Source organism: Phaenicophaeus curvirostris, unplaced genomic scaffold, assembly GCF_032191515.1.
Source record: "Phaenicophaeus curvirostris isolate KB17595 unplaced genomic scaffold, BPBGC_Pcur_1.0 scaffold_490, whole genome shotgun sequence".
Classification (NCBI taxonomy): Eukaryota; Metazoa; Chordata; class Aves; order Cuculiformes; family Cuculidae; genus Phaenicophaeus; species Phaenicophaeus curvirostris.
In genome coordinates this window covers 1-23,305 of record NW_027207063.1, presented here as the reverse complement: position 1 = coordinate 23,305, position 23,305 = coordinate 1, and the positions used below count along the sequence as shown (strand labels likewise).

Here is a 23,305-nt window from a genome sequence, read left to right as displayed (position 1 = left end):
CAAACCTCCTGGAGATGCCCTCAAACCTCCTGAAGATGCCCTCAAACCCCTGCAGATGCCCTAAACTCTACTATAGATGCCCCCAAACCCCCTGTAGATGCCTCCAAACCCCCTGCAGATGCCCTCAAACCTCCTGTAGATGCCTCCAAACCCCCTGTAGATGCCCTCAACCCCCTGTAGATGCCCTCAACCCCCCTGTAGATGCCCTCAGCCCCACTACAGATGCCCCCCAACCCCTTGGGGATGCCCTCAAACCCCCTGTAGATGCCCTCAAACCCCCTGTAGATGCCCTCAACCCCACTATAGATGCCCTCAAACCCCCTGAAGATGCCCTCAACCCCACTATAGATGCCCTCAAACCCCTGTAGATGCCCTAAACTCTACTATAGATGCCCCCAAACCCCCTGTATATGCCCTCAACCCTCTGTAGATGCCCCCAAACCCTCTGTAGATGCCTCCAAACCCCCTCTAGATGCCCTCAAACCCCCTGTAGATGCCCTCAAACCCCCTGTAGATGCCCCCAAACCCCTGGAGATGCTTCCAAGCCCCCTGGAGATGCCTCCAAACCCCCTGGAGATGCCCTCAAACCCCCTGAAGATGCCCTCAACCCCACTGTAGATGCCCTCAATCGCCTGTAGATGCCCCCAAACCCTCTGTAGATGCCCTCAAACCCCCTGAAGATGCCCTAAACTCTACTATAGATGCCCCCAAACCCCCTCTAGATGCCCTCAAACCCCCTGTAGATGCCCTCAGCCCTCTGAAGATGCCCTCAAACCCCTGCAGATGCCCTAAACTCTACTATAGATGCCCCCAAACCCCCTGTAGATGCCTCCAAACCCCCTGGAGATGCCCTCAAACCGCCTGTAGATGCCCTCAAACCCCTGGAGATGCCCTCAAACTCCCTGGAGATGCCTCCAAACTCCCTGGAGATGCCTCCAAACCCCCTGCAGATGCCCTCAAACCCCCTGGAGATGCCTCCAAACCCCCTGGAGATGCCCTCAAACCCCCTGGAGATGCCCTCAAACCTCCTGGGGATGCCTCCAGACCTCCTGGAGATGCCTCCAACCCCCTGGAGATGCCCTCAAACCCCCTGGAGATGCCCTCAAACCCACTATAGTTGCCCTCAAACCTCCTGGAGATGCCCTCAACCTCACTATAAATGTCCCCAACCCCCCTGTAGATGCCCTCAACCCTCCGGAGATGCCCTCAAACCCCTGCAGATGCCCTAAACTCTACTATAGATGCCCCCAAACCCCCTGTAGATGCCTCCAAACCCCCTGTAGATGCCCTCAACCTCACTATAAATGCCCTCAACCCCCTGTAGATGCCCTCAGCCCCACTATAGATGCCCCCCAACCCCTTGGAGATGCCCTCAACTTCCTGGAGATGCCTCCAAACCCCCTGGAGATGCCCTCAACCCCCTGTAGATGCCCTCAACCTCACTATAAATGCCCTCAACCCCCCTGTAGATGCCCTCAGCCCCACTATAGATGCCCCCCAACCCCTTGGAGATGCCCTCAACTTCCTGGAGATGCCCTCAAACCCCCTGGAGATGCCCTCAAACCCCCTGGAGATGCCCTCAACCCCCTGTAGATGCCCTCAACCTCACTATAAATGCCCTCAACCCCCTGTAGATGCCCTCAGCCCCACTATAGATGCCCCCCAACCCCTTGGAGATGCCCTCAACTCCCTGGAGATGCCTCCAAACCCCCTGGAGATGCCCTCAACCCCCCTGGAGATGCCCTCAAACCCCCTGGAGATGCCCTCAACCTCCTGGAGATGCCCTCAAACCCCCTGTAGATGCCTCCAAACCCCCTGGAGATGCCCTCAAACCCCCTGGAGATGCCCTCATCCCCCTGTAGATGCCCTCAACCTCACTATAAATGCCCTCAACCCCCTGTAGATGCCCTCAGCCCCACTATAGATGCCCCCCAACCCCTTGGAGATGCCCTCAAACCCCCTGGAGATGCCCTCAAACCCCCTGGAGATGCCCTCATCCCCACTGCAGACGCCCCGGACGCCCTCGGAGACGCCTCCGTCCCTACCTGCATGGGGTCGATGTGGGTGGGGATCTCGTAGGCCGCCTTGGCCCGGTCGAGGGCCTCGTGGAAGGCGACCTCGGGGGAGTCGATGGTGACGGTGAGGACGGCGTCGTAGGCCAAGCGCAGCTTGGTGTTGTTGGCCAGGACCGGGTAGGGGCGGCCCCGGTAGGGGAGGGGGAAGGTGAGGGCGTCGTAGGGGACGAAGACGTAGGTGCCGTCGGTCATGCCCATGTCCTCGGCCTTCTCCAGGAGGACCCGCTGCTCCTCGCCGCCCAGCAGGACCGAGTGCATGCACATCACCACCACTGCGGGGACACCGCGGGTCACCACCAGGACCTCGCGGCCACCGGAGACGCCCCCCCCCGTCATCTCCATCCGTCCATCCATCCATCCATCCATCCCCATCATCTCCATCCCTCCACGTTCTCCATCTCTCCCTCCACCTTCTCCATCCCTCCCTCCACCTTCTCCATCCCTCCCTCCACCTTCTCCATCCATCCCTCCACCATCTCCATCCATCCTTCCACCTTCTCCATCCCTCCACCTTCTCCATCCATCCATCCATCCATCCACCATCTCCATCCACCCTCACCATCTCCTCCCTCTTCCACCTTCTCCATCCATCCCTCCATCTCCATCCATCCATCCACCTTCTCCATCCATCCATCCATCCATCCATCCATCCATCCACCTTCTCCATCCATCCATCCATCCATCCATCCACCTTCTCCATCCATCCACCTTCTCCATCCATCCATCCATCCATCCATCCATCCATCCATCCATCCATCCACCTTCTCCATCCATCCACCTTCTCCATCCATCCCTCCATCTCCATCCCCACCATCTCCATCCCCTCCACCTTCTCCACCCATCCCTCCATCTCCATCCCCACCATCTCCATCCCCTCCATCTCCATCCATCCCTCCATCTCCATCCATCCTCACCATCTCCATCCCCTCCATCTCCATCCATCCCTCCAACTCCATCCATCCCCACCATCTCCACCCCTCCACCTCCATCCATCCCTCCATCTCCATCCCTCCATCTCCATCCCCACCACCTCCATCCCCCCCGGTACCTCTCACTCCATCCGCCCTCCGCACCCTCCTCAGAGCTTCTCCGGCCTCGTCCTCGTCAGCTCCGGCCGTGGCCACCACGCTCACCGGCAACCCCTTGGCCCTCAACTCTTGCGCCAAGCCCAGCCCCACCTCCCTCCACAGGTCCTCCGGGGCGGCCACCACGGCCACGTGCGCCCAGCGGAAATACCGCAGGACGGCGTGGAGAACCTCCACGGGCTCCGGCATGGGGACCACCAAGGTGTCCAAGCCCTCCGCGTCCCCCAGACAGGTCCACGCGGCCAACGGCTTGTTCCACGCGGCCGCTAGAAGACCCGCCGCCCTACACGCGGCCGGGTTGAGAGGTCCGAGCAAGCCGGTGGCGTAGCGCTCGGCGTTGAGGAGCCCCGTCACGGCTTGAGGGGTCTGGCAGGCTTCGGGGAGGACCACGGCGTCCCACCAGAAGCCCCCGGAGATGTCGGGGTGGCGGTTGAGGCGGGCGACGGCCAAGCGGGAGGCCACCTCCGGGAGGGCCCGAGCCAGGAGGGGGTCGCAGCTCCAGGGGCCCAGGACGCCCACCTTGAAGGTGGCGGCCAAGGTGGGACACGGGGACAGGAGGAGGAGGAGGACGAGGACGAGGAGGTGGAGGTGGCGAGGAGGCCACCGAGGGTGGTGGGAGAGGCCCAGGAGGAGGGAGGAGCCGCCGGGGGGAGGGGGAGCCAGGAGGGAGGGGGCACCGCAAGAGGTGGCACCATGGAAGGTGCCACCAGAGGAGGTGGCATCACCTTGGGAGGGGGCACCATGGGAGGGGACACCATGGGAGGGGACACCATGGAAGGTGGCATCACCTTGGGAGGTGGCACCATGGGAGGTGGCACCATGGGAGGTGCCATCATGGGAGATGCCACCAGGGGAGGTGCCACTAGAGGAGATGCCACCACCTTGGGAGGTGGCACCATGGGAGATGCCACCAGGGGAGGCGACACCATGGAAGGCGGCATCACCTTGGGAGGTGGCACCATGGAAGGTGGCATCACCTTGGGAGGTGTCATCATGGGAGGTGGCACCAGGGGAGGGGACAACATGGAAGGTGCCATCATGGGAGATGCCACCAGCGGAGGTGACACCATGGAAGGTGGCATCACCTTGGGAGGTGGCACCATGGGAGGTGTCACCATCTTGGGAGGTGGCACCATGGGAGGTGACATCACCTTGGGAGATGCCACCAGGGGAGGTGACACCATGGAAGGTGGCATCACCATGGGAGGTGGCACCATGGGAGGTGGCACCATGGGAGGTGCCATCATGGGAGATGCCACCATGGAAGGTGCCACTAGAGGAGATGCCACCACCTTGGGAGATGTCACTATGGGAGCTGCCACCATGGGAGGTGCCACCATGGAAGGCATCTTCATGGGAGGTGTCACCATGGGAGATGCCACCACAGAAGGTGCCACCAGGGGAGGTGCCACCACCTAGGGAGATGCCACCAGGCCGGGGGACGCGGCTTCGGGAGGTGTCACCATCGCTGGCGACGTCACCGGTGTGGGAGAGGAGGTCCTGGGAGATGCCACCACCACGAGAGGTGTCACTGTCCTGGGAGACGATGTCGAGGGGGTCACTGCCGGTGTGGCCGATGCCACCACAGGTGCCACCACGGCAGGAGCCACCACGGAGAAGGTCGTCTCGGTCACCGTCCTGGGAGACGTGAGCACGGGAGACGCCACTGGAGATGCCACCGTGGGAGATGTCACCATGGGAGGTGTCACCATCACCATTGGAGATGCCACCATTGGAGATGAAGCCATGGGAGATGCCACCATGGGAGATGCCACCATGGGAGGAGAGGCCACCAGAGACGATGTGACCATGGGAGACGCCATTGGAGATGTCACCGTGGGAGTTGTGACCATGGGAGATGTCACCGGAGATGCCACCATGGGAGATGTCACCACGGGAGGAGACACCATCACCATTGGAGATGCCACCATTGGAGATGAAGCCATGGGAGATGCCACTGGAGGTGCCACCATGGGAGGAGACACCATGGGAGGAGATGTCACCATGGGAGGTGCCACCATGGGAGATGCCACCATCACCATTGGAGATGAAGCCATGGGAGATGTCACCATGGGAGGAGATGCCACCAGAGATTATGTGACCGTGGGAGACGCCATTGGAGATGTCACCATGGGAGATGCCACCATGGAAGGAGATGCCACCATGGGAGATGTCACCATGCGAGATGTCCTGAAGGAAGATGTCACCATGGGAGGAGACGCCATGGGAGGAGATGCCACCATCATGGGAGATGTCACCATGGGAGGAGATGCCACCATGAGAGATGTCACCATGGGAGATGCCACCAGAGACGATGTGACCATGGGAGATGCCATTGGAGATGTCACCATGGGAGATGAAGCCATGAGAGATGCCACCATGGGAGATGCCACCATGGAAGGAAATGTCACCATGGGAGACGTCACTGGAGATGCCACCATGGGAGGAGACACCATGGGAGGAGATGTCACCACGGGAAATGTCACTGGAGATGCCACCATGGGAGGAGACACCATGGAAGGAGATGTCACCACGGGAGATGTCACTGGAGATGCCACCATGGGAGGAGACACCATGGGAGGAGATGTCACCATGGGCGTAGATGCCACCATGGGAGATGAAGCCATGGGAGATGCCACCGTGGGAGATGAAGCCATGCGAGATGCCACCGTGGGAGATGATGAAGCCGTAGGAGATGCCACCACAGGAGGTGCCACCCCGGGAGGTGCCACCGTGGGAGTTGTCACCACGGGAGGTGCCCCCGTGGCCCCCGAAGCCGTAGGAGATGCCACCACGGTCCAAGTCACCATCGGAGAGGCCACCGCTGAAGCCCCCGGAGATGCCACCAGGGCAGAAGCTCCCGCTGGGCCTCATGGTTTTTGGTTTTATTTTTGGGGGGGGGGGGGGGGGGGGTGTCCTCAGGCCCGGGGGGGGGCGGGGGGGGGCCCCGGTGGGGGGGGGGGACACGAAGGGGTCGGAGATGCCACCGCCATGGTGGGGACGTGGAGATGGGGGGTCGGCACCTAGGGGGGAGCAGAGAGAGTTGGGGGGGGCGGTTAAGGGACTTGGGGGGGGCCTGGGGGGGCCCTTGGGGGGGGATTTAGAAAGGGGGGGGTCCCTTAGGGGGGTATTTAGAAAGGGGGGGGTCTCTTTGGGGGGGTATTTAGAAAGGGGGGGGTCTCTTTGGGGGGGTATTTAGAAAGGGGGGGGTCCGTTTGGGGGGTATTTAGAAAGGGGGGGTCCTGGGGGGGCCCTTGGGGGGGTATTTAGAAAGGGGGGGTCCTGGGGGGGTAACTTTGGGGGGGTATTTAGAAAGGGGGGGGCCCTTTGGGGGGGTATTTAGAAAGGGGGGGGTCGCTTTGGGGGGGTATTTAGAAACGGGGGGGTCCCTTTGGGGGGTATTTAGAAAGGGGGGGTCCTGGGGGGGCCCTTTGGGGGGGTATTTAGAAAGGGGGGGGCCTGGGGGGGTCCCTTGGGGGGGGTATTTAGGAAGGGGGGGGCCTGGGGGGGCCCTTTGGGGGGGTATTAGAAAGGGGGGGTCGCTTTGGGAGGGTATTTAGAAAGGGGGGGGCCTGGGGGGGGTCCCTTTGGGGGGGTATTTAGGAAGGGGGGGTCCTGGGGGGGGCCCTTTGGGGGGTATTTAGAAAGGGGGGGTCACTTTGGGGGGGTATTTAGAAAGGGGGGGGCCTGAGGGGTCCCTTTGGGGGGGTATTTAGAAAGGGGGGGGTCCCTTTGGGGGGGTATTTAGAAAGGGGGGGTCGCTTTGGGGGGGTATTTAGAAAGGGGGGGTCCTGGGGGGGCCCTTTGGAGGGTATTTAGAAAGGGGGGGGGTCCCTTTGGGGGGGTATTTAGAAAGGGGGGGTCCTGGGGGGGTCGCTTTGGGGGGGTATTTAGAAAGGGGGGGTCCTGGGGGGGTCCCTTGGGGGGGTATTTAGAAGGGGGGGCCCTTTGGGGGATATTTAGAAAGGGGGGGGCCTGAGGGGTCCCTTTGGGGGGGTATTTAGAAAGGGGGGGGTCCCTTTGGGGGGGTATTTAGAAATGGGGGGGGTCGCTTTGGGGGGGTATTTAGAAAGGGGGGGTCCTGGTGGGGTCCCTTTGGGGGGGTATTAGAAAGGGGGGGTCGCTTTGGGGGGGTATTTAGAAAGGGGGGGTCCTGGGGGGGCCCTTTGGAGGGGTATTTAGAAAGGGGGGGGTCCCTTTGGGGGGGTATTTAGAAAGGGGGAGTCCTGGGGGGGTCGCTTTGGGGGGGTATTTAGAAAGGGGGGGGTCCCTTTGGGGGGGTATTTAGAAAGAGGGGGGTCCCTTTGGGGGGTATTTAGAAGGGGGGGGCCTGGGGGGTGTCTTTGGGGGGATATTTAGAAAGGGGGGGGTCCCTTTGGGGGGGTATTTAGGAAGGGGGGGTCCTGGGGGGTCCCTTTGGGGGGGTATTTAGAAAGGGGGGGTCCCTTTGGGGGGGTATTTAGAAAGGGGGGGGTCCCTTTGGGGGGTATTTAGAAAGGGGGGGTCCTGGGGGGGCCCCTTTGGGGGGTATTTAGAAAGGGGGGGGCCTGGGGGGGTCCCTTTGGGGGGGTATTTAGAAAGGGGGGGGTCACTTTGGGGGGTATTTAGAAAGGGGGGGTCCTGGGGGGGCCCTTTGGGGGGGTATTTAGAAAGGGGGGGGTCCCTTTGGGGGGGTATTTAGAAGGGGGGGGTCGCTTTGGGGGGTATTTAGAAAGGGGGGGGTCGCTTTGGGGGGTATTTAGAAAGGGGGGGTCCTGGGGGGGTCTCTTTAGGGGGGTATTTAGAAAGGGGGGGGCCTGGGGGGGCCCTTTGGGGGGGTATTTAGAAAGGGGGGGGGCCCTTTGGGGGGGTATTTAGAAAGGGGGGGGGTCCTGGGGGGGGGTTCTCTGGAACCTGCCCCCCCCCCCACTCCCATCATCCCCCGCGGGCCCCGTTAATCCCCTCCCCCCCCCATTTCAATCCGGGGGGGGTTAAAACCGGATTATCCGCCCCCCCCCCCCACCTTGAGGCCACGTGAGGGGCGGGGGGGGGGTACCTGGTGTCACCCCCCCCCACAACCCCCCCCTTAACCCTGGGGGGGGCAAAACATGAGGGGGGGGCAATAAATTGGGGGGTAATAAATATGGGGGGGGAATAAATTGGGGGGGGAATAAATTGGGGGGGTAATAAATAGGGGGTCAATAAATAGGGGGGGGTAATAAAATGGGGGGGTAATAAATTGGGGGGGTAATAAATTGGGGGGGGTAATAACTAGGGGGTCAATAAAATGGGGGGGTAATAAAATTGGGGGACAATAAATAGGGGGTAATAAAATGGGGGGGGCCAAATATAAAGGGGGTCCCAATATAATGGGGGGGTCCAATATAATGGGGGGGGCCTAATATAATGGGGGGGCCCAATATAAGGGGGGGTCCCAAAATAATGGGGGGGCCTAATATAATGGGGGGGTCCCAATGTAATGGGGGGGGTCAAAATATAATGGGGGGTCAAATAATGGGGGGGTCCAATATAATGGGGGGGTCCAATATAATGGGGGGTCCAATATAATGGGGGGGGGTCTAATATAATGGGGGGGTCCCAATATAATGGGGGACTCTAATATAATGGGGGGGGCCCAATATAAAGGGGGGGGCCCCAATATTTTAGGGGGGGCATATAATGGGGGACAAAGGGGGGGCCCCAATATAAGAGGGGGGTCCAATATAATGGGGGGGCTCAATATAATGGGGGGGCTCAATATAATGGGGGGGCCTAATATAATGGGGGGGGTTCAATATAAGGGGGGGGTCCTCAATATAAGGGGGGGTCCAATATAATGGGGGGGGCCAATATAATGGGGGGGCTCAATATAATGGGGGGGCCTAATATAATGGGGGGGTTCAATATAAGGGGGGGGTCCAAAATAAACGGGGGGTCCCTATATAATAGGGGGGTCCCTATATAATGGGGGGGTCCCAATATAAGGGGGGGTCCCCTATATAATGGGGGGGTCCCAATATAATGGGGGGGTACAAATATAATGGGGGGTCCCAATATAATGGGGGGGTTCAATATAATGGGGGGGCCCAATATAAAGGGGGGTCCTAATATAAAGGGAGGGGCCTAATATAAAGTGGGGGGGTCCAAATATAAGGGGGGGGCCCCAATATTTGGGGGGGGGCACATAATGGGGACCAAGGGGGGGTCCCAATATAATGGGGGGGCCCCTATATAATGGGGGGTGCAAATATAATGGGGGGGCCCCAATATTTTAGGGGGGCATATAATGGGGGACCGGGGGGGGCACAATATAATGGGGGGGCCTCTATATAATGGGGGGGCCCTATATAATGGGGGGGTCTCCAATATAATGGGGGGGGGCCTAATATAAAGGGGGGGGTGTCCCCAAAACTGGAGGGGGGAGCGTCTAATTTGGGGGGGGAACCTATTTTTGGGGGGGGGCACCTAGTTTGGGGGGGGGGACCTATTTTTTTGGGGGGGGCACCTAGTTTTAGGGGGGGGGGCGACCTTAATACCCCTGGGGGGGGGGAATAGCCAAGGGGGGGGCAAAACCCCTAAAGGGGGGGGGTTGTAGGAGGGGGGGGGGCACCCCAAAACCCGAGGGGGGGGTATTTTTGGGGGTGGGGGGGGTCCTTACCTGCCCCCCAAGCCCGGGGGGGGGGGGGGTTCGCAGCGGGAGCCCCCGCGACTGGGAGAGCTGAGAGTGGAATGGGAGGGGGGGGGTGGAATAATCCCCCCCCCGACCCCCCCCCCCGGGGCTAATCGGCTTAATTGGGGGGGGGGAGGGGCGGGGGGGGCAGGGAGGGGGGGGATGGGGCTGGGGGGGCTCTGGGGTGGTTCTGGGGGGGGTTAAATGGGGCTGGGGGGTCCTGGGGGGGTTCTGGGGGGGTTAAATGGGGCTGGGGGGGCTCTGGGGGGGTCCTGGGGGGGTTAAATGGGGCTGGGGGGGCTCTGGGGGGGTTCTGGGGGGGTTAAATGGGGCTGAGGGGTCCTGGGGGGGTTAAATGGGGCTGGGGGGGCTCTGGGGGGGTTCTGGGGGGGTTAAATGGGGCTGGGGGGGCTCTGGGGGGGTTCTGGGGGGTTAAATGGGGCTGGGGGGGCTCTGGGGGGGTTCTGGGGGGGTTAAATGGGGCTGGGGGGGCTCTGGGGGGGTTAAATGGGGCTGGGGGGGCTCTGGGGGGGTCCTGGGGGGGTTAAATGGGGCTGGGGGGGGCTCTGGGGGGGGTTCTGGGGGGGTTAAATGGGGCTGGGGGGCTCTGGGGGGGTTAAATGGGGCTGGGGGGCTCTGGGGGGGTCCTGGGGGGGTTAAATGGGGCTGGGGGGGCTCTGGGGGGGTCCTGGGGGGGTTAAATGGGGCTGGGGGGGCTCTGGGGGGGTTCTGGGGGGGTTAAATGGGGCTGGGGGGGCTCTGGGGGGGTTCTGGGGGGGTTAAATGGGGCTGGGGGGGCTCTGGGGGGTTCTGGGGGGGTTAAATGGGGCTGGGGGGGCTCTGGGGGGGTTAAATGGGGCTGGGGGGGCTCTGGGGGGGTCCTGGGGGGGTTAAATGGGGCTGGGGGGGGCTCTGGGGGGGTTCTGGGGGGGTTAAATGGGGCTGGGGGGCTCTGGGGGGGTTAAATGGGGCTGGGGGGGCTCTGGGGGGGTCCTGGGGGGGTTAAATGGGGCTGGGGGGGCTCTGGGGGGGTCCTGGGGGGGTTAAATGGGGCTGGGGGGCTCTGGGGGGGTTCTGGGGGGGTTAAATGGGGCTGGGGGGGCTCTGGGGGGGTTCTGGGGGGTTAAATGGGGCTGGGGGGGCTCTGGGGGGGTTCTGGGGGGGGTTAAATGGGGCTGGGGGGGCTCTGGGGGGGTTAAATGGGGCTGGGGGGGCTCTGGGGGGGTCCTGGGGGGGTTAAATGGGGCTGGGGGGGCTGGGGGTTCTGGGGGGGTTAAATGGGGCTGGGGGGGCTCTGGGGGGGTCCTGGGGGGGTTAAATGGGGCTGGGGGGGCTCTGGGGGGGTTAAATGGGGCTGGGGCCTCTGGGGTGGTTCTGGGGGGGTTAAATGGGGCTGGGGGGGCTCTGGGGGGGTTCTGGGGGGGTTAAATGGGGCTGGGGGGGCTCTGGGGGGGTCCTGGGGGGGTTAAATGGGGCTGGGGGGGCTCTGGGGGGGTCCTGGGGGGGTTAAATGGGGCTGGGGGGGCTCTGGGGGGGTTAAATGGGGCTGGGGGGCTCTGGGGTGGTTCTGGGGGGGTTAAATGGGGCTGGGGGGGCTCTGGGGGGGTTCTGGGGGGGTTAAATGGGGCTGGGGGGGTTCTGGGGGGGCTCTGGGGGGGTTAAATGGGGCTGGGGGGGCTCTGGGGGGGTTCTGGGGGGGTTAAATGGGGCTGGGGGGGCTCTGGGGGGGTTAAATGGGGCTGGGGGGGCTCTGGGGGGGTCCTGGGGGGGTTAAATGGGGCTGGGGGGGCTCTGGGGGGGTTCTGGGGGGGTTAAATGGGGCTGGGGGGCTCTGGGGGGGTTAAATGGGGCTGGGGGGCTCTGGGGGGGTTAAATGGGGCTGGGGGGGTTCTGGGGGGGCTCTGGGGGGGTTAAATGGGGCTGGGGGGGTTCTGGGGGTTTAAATGGGGCTGGGGGGGTCCCTAGGGGGGGTCTGGGGGGGTTAAATGGGGCTGGGGGGCTCTGGGGGGGTTCTGGGGGGGGTTAAATGGGGCTGAGGGGGCTCTGTGGGGGGTCCTGGGGGGTTAAAGGGGGCTGGGGGGGCTCTGGGGGGCTCTGGGGGGGGTTAAATGGGGCTGGGGGGCTCTGGGGGGGTTCTGGGGGGGTTTAAATGGGGCTGGGGGGGCTCTGGGGGGGCTCTTGGGGGGTTAAATGGGGCTGGGGGGGCTCTGGGGGGGGTTCTGGGGGCGGTTAAATGGGGCTGGGGGGGCTCTGGGGGGGCTCTGGGGGGGTTAAATGGGGCTGGGGGGGCTCTGGGGGGGTCAAATGGGGCTGGGGGGGGTCTGGGGGGGTCCTGGGGACCCCACATTCGCTTGTTTCTTCCTCAAAACGTGCCCCCCCGCCTGTCAATCACAGCTCAGGCCACGCCCCCTCTATGGGAGTCAATTATGGTATTGGCCACGCCCCCTTTGTGTCAATCACCTCATAGGCCACGCCCCCTCCTTGTAGCCACGCCCCCTCCACAGAGACCTATTGTCCGCTTGGCCACGCCCCTCCTGTCAATCACCGCTCCGCGCGCCGCCGCCATGTTGGGTGCGGGCGGAAGCGGAAGCGGAAGCGGCGGCGGCGCCGGGCGGAAGTGCGGCCTGGGCGGGGAGGAGGTGAGGGGTGTGGGGACTGGGGGCTACTGGGAGGGACTGGGAGCTACTGGGAGGGACTGGGAGGGATTGGGGGCTACTGAGAGGGACTGGGGGCTACTGGGACTGGTGGGGCTGTCAGGCACTGGGAGGGACTGGGAGGTGCTGGGAGCACCGAGAGGGATTCGGGGGGGGGGTACTGGGAGCTATTGGGATTTGCTGGGGGCTCCTGAGAGGTCCTGGGGGGCACTGGGAGGCACTGAGGGGCCACTGGGAGGCACTGGGGGCTCCTGAGAGGTCCTGGGGGTCACTGGGAGGCACTGGGGGGTCACTGGGAGGCGCTGGGGGCTCCTGAGAGGTCCTGGGGGTCACTGGGAGGCGCTGGTGGGTCACTGGGAGGCGCTGGGGGGTCACTGGGAGTTACTGGGGGGTTACTGGGAGGCACTGGGGGCTCCTGAGAGGTCCTGGGGGTCACTGGGAGGCGCTGGGGGGCCACTGGGGGGCCACTGGGAGGCACTGGGGGGTCACTGGGAGGTACTGGGAGGCGCTGGGGGCTACTGGGAGGCACTGGGGGGTCACTGGGAGGCGCTGGGGGGTCACTGGGAGGCGCTGGGGGGCCACTGGGAGGTACTGGGAGGTGCTGTGGGCTACTGGGAGGCACTGGGGGTCACTGGGAGGCGCTGGGGGGTTACTGGGGGGCCACTGGGAGGTACTGGGGGTTACTTGGAGGCGCTGGGGGGCCGCTGGGAGGTACTGGGAGGCACTGGGGGGTCACTGGGAGGCACTGGGGGGCCACTGGGAGGCACTGGGGCCTCCTGAGAGGTGCTTGGGGTCACTGGGAGGTGCTGGGGGTCGCTGGGGGGCCACTGGGGGGGTCACTGGGAGGCGCTGGGGGGCCACTGGGAGGCACTGGGAGGTCACTGGGAGGTGCTGGGAGGTGCTGGGGGTCACTGGGAGTTACTGGTGGGCCACTGGGAGGTGCTGGGAGGTGCTGGGGGTCACTGGGAGGCACTGGGGGGTCACTGGGAGGCACTGGGGGGCCACTGGGAGGCACTGAGGGGTTACTGGGAGGCACTGGGGGCTCCTGAGAGGTCCTGGGGGGCACTGGGAGGTGCTGGGGGCTACTGGGGAGCACTGGGAGGTGCAGGGGGGTTACTGGGAGGCACTGGGGGGTCACTGGGAGGTACTGGGGGGCCATTGGGAGGCACTGGGGGCTCATGAGAGGTGCTGGGGGCCACTGGGGGGTCACTGGGAGGCACTGAGGGGTCACTGGGAGGCACTGGGGGAATACTGGGAGGCGCTGGGGGGTCACTGGGAGTTACTGGGGGGGCACTGGGAGGCACTGGGAGGCACTGGGGGCTCCTGAGAGGTCCTGGGGATCACTGGGAGGCACTGGGGGGTCACTGGGAGGCACTGGGGGTCACTGGGGGGTCACTGGGAGGCGCTGGGGGGTCACTGGGGGGTTACTGGGAGGCACTGGGAGGCACTGGGAGGCGCTGGGGAGTCACTGGGAGGCACTGGGGGGTCACTGGGAGTTACTGGGGGGTTACTGGGAGGCACTAGGGGGCCACTGGGAGGTACTGGGAGGTGCTGGGGGCTACTGGGAGGCACTGGGGGGTCACTGGGAGGCACTGGGGGGTCACTGGGAGGTGCTGGGGGTCACTGGGAGGCACTGGGAGGCGCTGGGGGGTCACTGGGAGGTGCTGGGGGGTTACTGGGAGGCACTGGGAGCTACTGGTGTGTGTCCCCTCCCCCCAGATGACGGTGCACAACCTGTACATCTTCGACCGGGGGGGCACCTGCCTGCACTACAGCGAGTGGCACCGGCGCCGCGGGGCCGGCATCCCCCGCGAGGAGGTGGGGGGCAACTGGGGGGGGGCAACTAGAGGGGTTTGGGGGGCAATTGGGGGGGTTTGGGGGGTAATTGGGGGGGTTGGAGGGGGGTTTGGGGGCAATTGGGGGCGTTTGGGGGGCAATTGGGGGGGTTGGAGGGGGCAATAAGGGAGTTATGGGGTGTTTGGGGGGGCAATCGGGGGGTTGGAGGGGGGTTTGGGGGCAATTGGGGGCGTTTGGGGGGCAATTGAGGGGGTTGGAGGGGGTTTGGGGGGCAATTGAAGGGGGTTGGAGGGTAATTGGGGGGGTTTGGGGGGCAATTGGACGGGGTTTGGGGGGCAATTGTGGGGGTTGGAGGGGGTTTGAGGGGCAATTGTGGGGCTGGAGGGGGCAAAAAGAGAGTTATGGGGTGCTTAGGGGGGCAATTGGGGGCGTTTGGGGGGCAATTGGGGGGGTTGGAGTGGGTTTGGGGGCAATTGTGAGGTTTGGGGGGCAATTAGGGGGGTTGGAGGGGGGTTTGGGGGCAATTGGGGGGGTTTGGGGGGGTGTTTGGGGGGCAATTGCGGGGGTTGGAGGGGGATTGGGGGGCAATTGAGGGGGTTTGGGGGGTAATTGGGGGGGTTGGAGGGGGTTTGGGGGGCAATTGGGGGGGTTGGAGGGGGGTTGGAGGACAATTGAGGGGGTTTGGGGGGCAATTGGGGGGCTTGGTGGGGGTTTGGGGGGCAATTGGGGGTGTTTGGGGGCAATTGGGGGGGTTGGAGGGGGTTTGGGGGGCAATTGAGGGGGTTTGGGGGGCAATTGGGGGGGTTGGAGGGGGGTTTGGGGGCAATTGGGGGGGTTGGAGGGGGTTTGGGGGCAATTAGGGGCGTTTGGGGGGCAATTGGGGGGGTTGGAGGGGAGTTTGGGGGGGCAGTTGAGGGGGTTTGGGGGGTAATTGGGGGGGTTGGAGGGGGTTTGGGGGGCAACTGGGGGGTTTGGGGGGCACTTGGGGGGGTTGGAGGGGGATTGGGGGGCAATTGAGGGGGTTTGGGGGGCAATTGGGGGGGTTTGAGGGCAATTGGGGGGGTTGGAGGGGCAATAAGGGGGTTATGGGGTGTTTGGGGGGCACTTGGGGGGGTTGGAGGGGCAATAAGGGGGTTATGGGGTGTTTGGGGGCAATTGGGGGGGTTGGAGGGGGTTTGGAGGGGCAATTGAGGGGGTTTGGGGGGCAATTGGGGGGTTGGAGGGGGTTTGGGGGGCAATTGAGGGGGTTTGGGGGGCAATTGAGGGATTTGGGGGGCAAGTGGGGGGTTAGAGGGGGGGTTGAGGGGCAATTGAGGGGGTTTGGGGGGCAGTTGAGGGTGTCTGGGGGGCAATTGGGGTCCCTGGGGGGCAATTGGGGGGGTCGGGGGGCAGTTGTTGGGGTCCGGGGGGGCAATTGGGGTCCCCGTGCCCCCCCAGGAGTTCAAGCTGATGTTCGGGATGCTCTTCTCCCTCCGCTCCTTCGTCTCCAAGATGAGCCCCACCGACATGTATCCCCTCGGATTTGGGGGTCCCCTATGGATTTAGGGGGGTCCCCTATGGATTTGGGGGGGTTCCCTATGGATTTAAGGGGTGCCCTATGGATTTGGGGGGGTCCCCAAGATTTTAGGGGGGGGCAGAGAGGTGGGGGGGACCCCAAGAAGAGCAAGAGGGGGAGAGGATGATATAGGGGGATAGGAGAGGATCCAAAGGGTTTGGGGGGGTCCTTTGGATTTGGGGGGGCTGTAGGGATTTGGGGGGTTCCCTATGGATTTGAGGGGGTTCCCTATGGATTTAAGGGGTGCCCTATGGATTTGGGGGGGTCCCCATGATTTTAGGGGGAGGGCAGGGAGGTGGGGGGACCCCAAGAAGAGCAAGAGGAGCAGAGGATGATATAGGGGGATAGGAGGGGATCCAAAGGGTTTGGGGGGGTCCTTTGGGATTTGGGGGGGCTGTAGGGATTTGGGGGGCTCCCTATGGATTTGGGGGGGTTCCCTATGGATTTAAGGGGTGCCCTATGGATTTGGGGGGGCCCCCAAGATTTTGGGGGGGGGGAGAGAGGTGGGGGGGGACCCAAGAAGAGCAAGAGGGGGAGAGGATGATATAGGGGGAGAGGAGGGGATCCAAAGGGTTTGGGGGGGGTCCTGTGGGATTTGGGGGGCTGTAGGGATTTGGGGGGCTCCCTATGGATTTGAGGGGGTTTCCTATGGATTTAAGGGGTGCCCTATGGATTTGGGGGGGTCCCCAAGATTTTGGGGGGGGCAGAGAGGTGGGGGGGACCCCAAGAAGAGCAAGAGGAGCAGAGGATGATATAGGGGGATAGGAGGGGATCCAAAGGGTTTGGGGGGGTCCTTTGGGATTTGGGGGGGCTGTAGGGATTTGGGAGTGCCCTATGGATTTAAGGGGTGCCCTATGGATTTGGGGGGTGCCCTATGGATTTGGGGGGGTCCCCAAGATTTTAGGGGGGGGCAGGGAGGTGGGGGGGACCCCAAGAAGAGCAAGAGGGGGAGAGGATGATATAGGGGGATAGGAGGGGATCCAAAGGGTTTGGGGGGGTCCTTTGGGATTTGGGGGGCTCCCTATGGATTTGAGGGGTGCCCTATGGATTTGGGGGGGTCCCCATGATTTTAGGGGGGGGCAGGGAGGTGGGGGACCCCAAGAAGAGCAAGAGGAGCAGAGAGTGATATAGGGGGATAGGAGGGGATCCAAAGGGTTTGGGGGCTCCCTATGGATTTGGGGGCTCCCTATGGATTTGAGGGGGTTCCCTATGGATTTAAGGGGTGCCCTATGGATTTGGGGGGGTCCCCAAGATTTTAGGGGGGGGGCAGAGAGGTGGGGGGGACCCCAAGAAGAGCAAGAGGAGCAGAGGATGGTATAGGGGGAGAGGAGGGGATCCAAAGGGTTTGGGGGGGTCCTTTGGGATTTTGGGGGGTTCCCTATGGATTTGAGGGGGTTCCCTATGGATTTAAGGGGTGCCCTATGGATTTGGGGGGGTCCCCAAGATTTTAGGGGGGGGTAGAGAGGTGGGGGGGACCCCAAGAAGAGCAAGAGGGGCAGAGGATGATATAGGGGGATAGGAGGGGATCCAAAGGGTTTGGGGGGGGTCCTGTGGGATTTGGGGGGCTGTAGGGATTTGGGGGGCTCCCTATGGATTTGGGGGGGCCCTATAGATTTGGGGGGGCCCCCCCGTGAGCGTTTTGGGGTGCCTTAGCGCGCAGGCGGGACGGCTTCGTCTCCTTCCTCACCTCCAAGTACCGACTCCACTACTACGAGACCCCCACGGGGCTGCGCTTGGCTCTCAACACGGATCCCGGGGTCCCCAGCGCCCGCGAGGCCCTGCAGCACATCTACAGCCACGTGAGGGCACCCCAAAAACCCCCCCTGCACCCCAAAACCCCGACCCCCCAAACCCTGAACCCCAAAAACCCCGCCCGGACCCCCAAAACCTGCTCTAAACCCACCCCGAAGCCCCTAAACCTGCCCTAGAAACCCCTTCTGCACCCTAAAAATCCACCTCCTGAATCGCCTGCACCCCAAAAATGTGCCCCTCAACCCTCCCTGCACCCCAAAATCCTTCCCTGCACCCCAAAAAACTGACCCTGAACCCCAAAAACCCCACCCGGACCCCCAAAACCTGCTCTAAACCCACCTCGAAGCCCCTAAACCTGCCCTAGAAACCCCTCCTGCACCCCAAAAACATGCACCCCGACCCCCAAATCCGCCCCCTCCATCCCCTGCACCCCGAAAACCTGCAGCCTAGACCCCCCTGCACCCCAAAAAACTAACCCTGAACCCCAAAAACCCCGCCCGGACCCCCAAAACCTGCTCTAAACCCACCCCGAAGCCCCTAAACCTGCCCTAGAAACCCCTCCTGCACCCTAAAAATCCACCTCCTAAATCGCCTGCACCCCAAAAATGTGCACCCTGAAAACCTGCACCCCAAATTCCCTCCCTGCACCCCAAAAAACTGACCCTGAACCCCAAAAACCCCGCCTGGTCCCCCAAAACCTGCTCGAAACCCACCCCGAAGCCCCTAAACCTGCCCTAGAAACCCCTCCTGCACCCCAAAAACATGCACCCCGACCCCCAAATCTGCCCCCTCCATCCCCTGCACCCCGAAAACCTGCAGCCTAGACCCCCCCTGCACCCCAAAAACCTCACTTTGCACCCCAAAAACCCCGCCCGGACCCCCAAAACCTGCTCTAAACCCACCCTGAAGCCCCTAAACCTGCCCCTTATCTGGGTTCCTGGGGGTTTTGGGGTGCGGGGGGGGGATCATTTCACTTTTGGGGTGCTGGGGGTCATTTTTGGGGTTCAGGGGGGTCAATTTCGGGGTTGAGGCTGCTGGGGGGGTCCCTTTTGGGGTTCAGGGGGGTCAATTGGAGGGTTTTGAGATGCTTTGGGTCCCTTTTGGGGTTCAGGGAGTTCATTTTTGGGGGTGCTGGGGTCACTTTTGAGGTTCGGGGGGGTCAATTTGGGGGTTCAGGGTGCTGGGGGGGTCACTTTTGGGGTTCTGGGGGGTCAATTTGGGGGTTCAGGGTACTGGGGGGGTCACTTTTGGGGTTCAGGGGGGTCAATTTGGGGGTTCAGGGTGCTGGGGGGGGGTCCTGGTGAATTGGGGGGGTCACTTTTGGGGTTCAAGGCTTCATTTTTGGGGTGCTGGGGGGTCAGTTTGGGGGTTCAGGGTACTGGAGGGGTCACTTTTGGGGTTCGGGGGGTCAATTTGGGGGTTCAGGCTGCTGGGGGGGTTATTTTTGGAGTTCGGGGGGGTCAATTGGAGGGTTTTGAGATGCTTTGGGTCCCTTTTGGGGTTCAGGGGGGTCATTTTTGGGGTTCGTGGAGGTCAATTTGGGGGTTCAGGGTGTTGGGGGGGTCCTGGTGACTTGGGGGGGGTCACTTTTGGGGTTTCGGGGGGTGTCAATTTTGGGGTTCAGGGTGCTGGGGGGGGTGTCCTGGGTGAATGGGAGGGTCCCTTTTGGGGGTTCGGGGGGGCTCATTTTTGGGGTGCTGGGGTCCCTTTTGGGGTTCGGGGGGGGGGGCTCCTGATGAATGGTGGGGGGGGGTCCCTTTTGGGATGCTTCGAGTCGCTTTTGTGGCTTGGGGGGGGGGTCAGTTTGGGGGGGTTTGAGATGCTTTAGGTCCCTTTTGGGGTTCGGAGGGGGTGGTTTTTGGGGGTTCAGGGGGGGTCCCCCTGATTTTTTTTGTCCCCCCCCCCTCGCAGTTATTCGTGGAGCTGGTGGTGAAGAACCCGCTGTGCCCCCCCCGGCAGCCCGTGCAGAGCGAGCTTTTCCGCTCGCTGCCTCGACACCTTCGTCCGGGGGCTCCCCTTTTTTCGGCCCCCCGCCCCGCCTGAACCCCCAAAATAACCCCCCGAACCCCAAAATACCCCCCCCTGGGACCCCAAAAAGGCCTCCCAGGACCCCAAAATACCCCCCCCCCCCTAGCCCAGGGACCCAAAATATAACCCCCTCAACTCCATAATATCCCCCTGAACCCCCAAAATATCCCCCCGAACCCCCAAAATATCCACCCCCCAGGACCCCAAAATGCCTCCCAGGACCCCAAAATACCCCCCCTGAACCCCAAAATACCCCCCCCCGGGACCCCAAAAAGGCCTCCCAGGACCCCAAAATACCTCCCCCCCCCCCAGCCCAGGGACCCAAAATAACCCCCCTCAACTCCAAAATATCCCCCTGGACCCCCAAAATATCCCCCCTGAACCCCAAAATATCCCCTCTGAACCCAAAAATAAGCCCCCCCAGGACCCCAAAATAAGCCCCCCAGGACCCCCAAATTACCCCCTGAACCCCAAAATACCCCCCCCGGGACCCCCAAAAAGGCCTCCCGGGACCCCAAAATACCTCCCCCCCCCAGCCCAGGGACCCAAAATAACCCCCTCAACTCCAAAATATCCCCCTGAACCCCCCAAAATATCTCCCCTGAACCCCAAAATCCCCCCCTGAACCCCAAAATATCCCCCCAAACCCCCCCTCTGGGCACCCCAAATGCCCCCCCCGGACCCCAAAATACCCCCCCCCGAACCCCCAAAAACCCCCCCCGACACCCCCAAACCTCCCCCCTGACACCCCCAAATCGGGGGGGGGGGCACCCGAACCCCCCTCCCCGAACCCCAAAACACACCCTGGGCCCCCCCAGACCCCCCCCAAATCGGGGTCCTCCTCAAATCGGGGAACCCCCCCCCCCCCAAAAAAAATTGATGGAATTAAAGGTTTTGGTGTTTCTCAATGGTTTTTGGTCGTGACCCCAAAAACGGGGTCCTGGGGGGTCCCCAAAAGGGTCCCAAGTGCCCCCCCCCCCCCCCCAAAAAAAAGGGTCCTAAAGGTTTTGCCCCCCAATCCTTTGGGTTTGACTCTTCTGGAAAGATCTACAAGGCTTGGGGTGGGGCCACCTCGAGGTTCTTGTGTCCTTCAAGGGGGACCTCGAGGGCTTTGGGGTCACCTCAAGGTTCTTCTGTCCCCTGGGGTCACCTCCTGGACCTTGGGGTCACCTTGAGGTTCTTCCATCCCTCGGGGTCACCTCAAGGTTCTCCTGTTCCTTGGGGTCACCTCCTGGACTTTGGGGTCACCTTGAGGTTCTTCTGTCCCCTGGAGTCACCTCCTGGACCTTGGGGTCACCTTGAGGTTCTTCTATCCCTTGAGGTCACCTCCTGGGCCTTTGGTCACCTTGAGGGCTTTGGGGTCACCTCAAGGTTCTTTTGTCCATCAGGGTCACCTCCTGGACCTTGGGGTCACCTTGAGGTTCTTCTGTCCCTCAGGGTCACCTCAAAGTTCTTCTATTCCTCAGGGTCACCTAGAGGTTCTTCTATTCCTTGGGGTCACCTCAAGGTTCTTCTGTTCCCTGGGGTCACCTCCTGGACTTTGGGGTCACCTTGAGCTTCTTCTGTCCTTCAAGGGGACCTCCTGGGCTTTGGGGTCACCTCGAGGGCTTTGGGGTCACCTCAAGGTTCTTCTGTTCCTCAGGGTCACCTAGAGGTTCTTCTATTTCTTGGGGTCACCTCAAGAGCTTTGGGGTCACCTCAAGGTTCTTTTCTCCCTCAGGGTCACCTCCTGGACCTTGGGGTCACCTTGAGGGCTTTGGGGTCACCTTGAAGTTCTTCTGTCCCTCAGGGTCACCTCAAGGTTCTTCTGTCCCCCTGGAGTCACCTCCTGGGCCTTGGGGTCACCTTGAGGTTCTTTTGTTCCTCGGGGTCACTTCTCGGGCTTCAGGGTCACCTTGAGGTTCTTCCATCCCTTGAGGTCACCTCCTGGATCTTGGGGTCACCTCGAGGGCTTTGGGGTCACCTCAAGGTTCTTCTGTCCATCAGGGTCACCTCCTGGACCTTGGGGTCACCTCGAGGTTCTTCCATCCCTTGGGGTCACCTCAAGGTTCTTCTGTTCCTCAGGGTCACCTAGAGGTTCTTCTATTTCTTGGGGTCACCTCAAGAGCTTTGGGGTCACCTGGAGGTTCTTCTCTCCCTCAGGGTCACCTCCTGGACCTTGGGGTCACCTTGAGGGCTTTGGGGTCACCTTGAGGTTCTTCTGTCCCTCAGGGTCACCTCAAGGTTCTTCTGTTCCTCAGGATCACCTAGAGGTTCTTCTTTTCCTTGGGGTCATCTCAAGGTTCTCCTGTTCCTTGGGGTCACCTCAAGAGCTTTGGGGTCACCTGGAGGTTCTTCTGTCCCTCGGGGCCACCTCGAGGGCTTTGGAGACACCTCAAGGTTCTTCTGTCCCTCAAGGTTCTTCTGTTCCTCAGGATCACCTAGAGGTTCTTCTATTCCTTGGGGTCACCTCAAGAGCTTTGGGGTCACCTCAAGAGCTTTGGGGCCACCTGGAGGTTCTTCTGTCCCCTGGGGGGTCCCCCTCCTGCTCCTTGGGGTCACCTGGAGGCCCTTCCATCCCTCGGACTCCCCCAGGCCCCCTCCGGCCTCACGCCTCGCGCTCCCCCTGGGGGCTCCCTCCTCCGAGGACGCCCTTGGGACCTTCTCCACCCTCCTCCTCCTCCTCCTCCTCCTCGCTCCGAGATTTTCGGCGTCTCGCTTCCCTGAAGACGCGGAAGGGGGGCTCCGTGTCCCGGCACGATGACATCGGCCACCTCCAGCGCCCAGCGCCGGCTCTTCTCTTGCGTGGCGGGGTCTTCGCTGGCCGCCCTCCACTCCTCCTCATCGTCCTCCTTCTCGAACAAGTCCCCGGCCCACCAGCGCCGTCCCCAGCGCCGTCTCCCTCACCACCAGCCCCACGTGGCTCGCCGTGTGGCCCGGGGTGGCCACCACCTCCAGAAGGCCGGGATGGAGGACGTAGGGGACGCCGTTGGCCAACGCGTTGGCTCGGTAGACCCCGTCGCCGCGACTCACGTCGAAACCCACCACCAGCTCGGCTCGCGGGAAGAGGTTGAGGTTCCCCACGTGGTCCGAGTGGCCGTGGGTGCAGACGACGTGGGTGACGCCCTCGGGGGACAAACCGTGGTGGGACAAGGCTTGGAGGAGACGTCGATGTCCCCAAGGTCCCCCCCGTGTCCACCAGGGCCGTGACGGGGCCTCCTCGGATCAAGGTGACGGAGCCGTCGGCGCGGAAGGTGCCGTCGCGGCCCAAGGGGGTGGAGAAACCTTCTTGGAGGACGTGGAGGGAGTAGGGGGAGCCCCCCAGGGCCCGAGAGCCCAGCGGGGACGTCAGCGCCCCACGGGGCATGGGGGGGGGGGGGGGGGAAGGGGGTTTGGGGGGCAAAAAGGGGATTTGGGGGGGGAAAAGGGAAGGGAAAGGGGGTTTGGGGGGGGCAAAAAGGGGGTTTGGGGGGAAAAGGGGGGGTTTGGGGGGGACAAAAGGGAAGGGAAAGGGGGTTTGGGGGGGGGAAAAAGGGGATTTGGGTGGGGAAAAAGGGGGGTTTGGGGGGTGAAAAAGGGGGGGTTTGGGGGGGTGAAAAGGGGGGTTTGGGGGGACAAAAGGGAAGGGGAAAGGGGGGTTTTGGGGGGGAAAAAAGGGGGAGTTGGAGGGGAAAGAGGGGAAAAAAAGGGGGTTTTGGGGGGGGAAAAAGTGGGGTAAAAAGGGGGTTTGG

General features: G+C 62.6%; 4 protein-coding genes across 4 annotated transcripts in view; 2 read left to right on the top strand and 2 right to left on the bottom strand.

Moving 5' to 3' along the window:
- The window catches only part of LOC138735142 (retinal guanylyl cyclase 1-like), a 32,347-nt gene extending 27,490 nt beyond the window's left edge, over positions 1-4,857 (bottom strand). The window contains exons 1-3 of the mRNA XM_069883046.1: positions 4,840-4,857; positions 3,124-4,798; positions 2,046-2,347 (exon numbers count right to left, since the gene is read on the bottom strand). Of these exons, the coding sequence (XP_069739147.1) occupies positions 2,046-2,347; positions 3,124-4,798; positions 4,840-4,857 (1,995 nt within the window). The remainder of the gene's footprint in view (positions 1-2,045; positions 2,348-3,123; positions 4,799-4,839) is intronic.
- LOC138735141 (mucin-22-like) lies at positions 4,856-12,296 on the top strand. Its single transcript, XM_069883045.1, has 2 exons — positions 4,856-6,035; positions 12,277-12,296. Exons 1-2 carry the CDS (start codon positions 4,856-4,858, stop codon positions 12,294-12,296), a joined length of 1,200 nt encoding a protein of 399 aa, XP_069739146.1.
- Positions 12,297-12,374: 78 nt separating this feature from the next.
- On the top strand, positions 12,375-20,489 carry TRAPPC1 (trafficking protein particle complex subunit 1). The gene is given in 6 exon segments (XM_069883043.1): positions 12,375-12,448; positions 14,183-14,281; positions 15,698-15,768; positions 17,476-17,614; positions 19,479-19,556; positions 19,558-20,489. Coding segments are annotated over 5 exon segments (453 nt in total). The 5' UTR covers positions 12,375-12,448; the 3' UTR covers positions 19,624-20,489.
- A 1,693-nt stretch (positions 20,490-22,182) lies between these two features.
- MBLAC1 (metallo-beta-lactamase domain containing 1) lies at positions 22,183-22,944 on the bottom strand (the record flags this gene model as incomplete). Its single annotated transcript, XM_069883044.1, is given in 4 exon segments — positions 22,183-22,317; positions 22,319-22,447; positions 22,449-22,763; positions 22,765-22,944. Coding segments are annotated over 4 exon segments (759 nt in total), but the record flags the coding sequence as incomplete, so codon positions are not given.
- Positions 22,945-23,305: the final 361 nt, after the last annotated feature.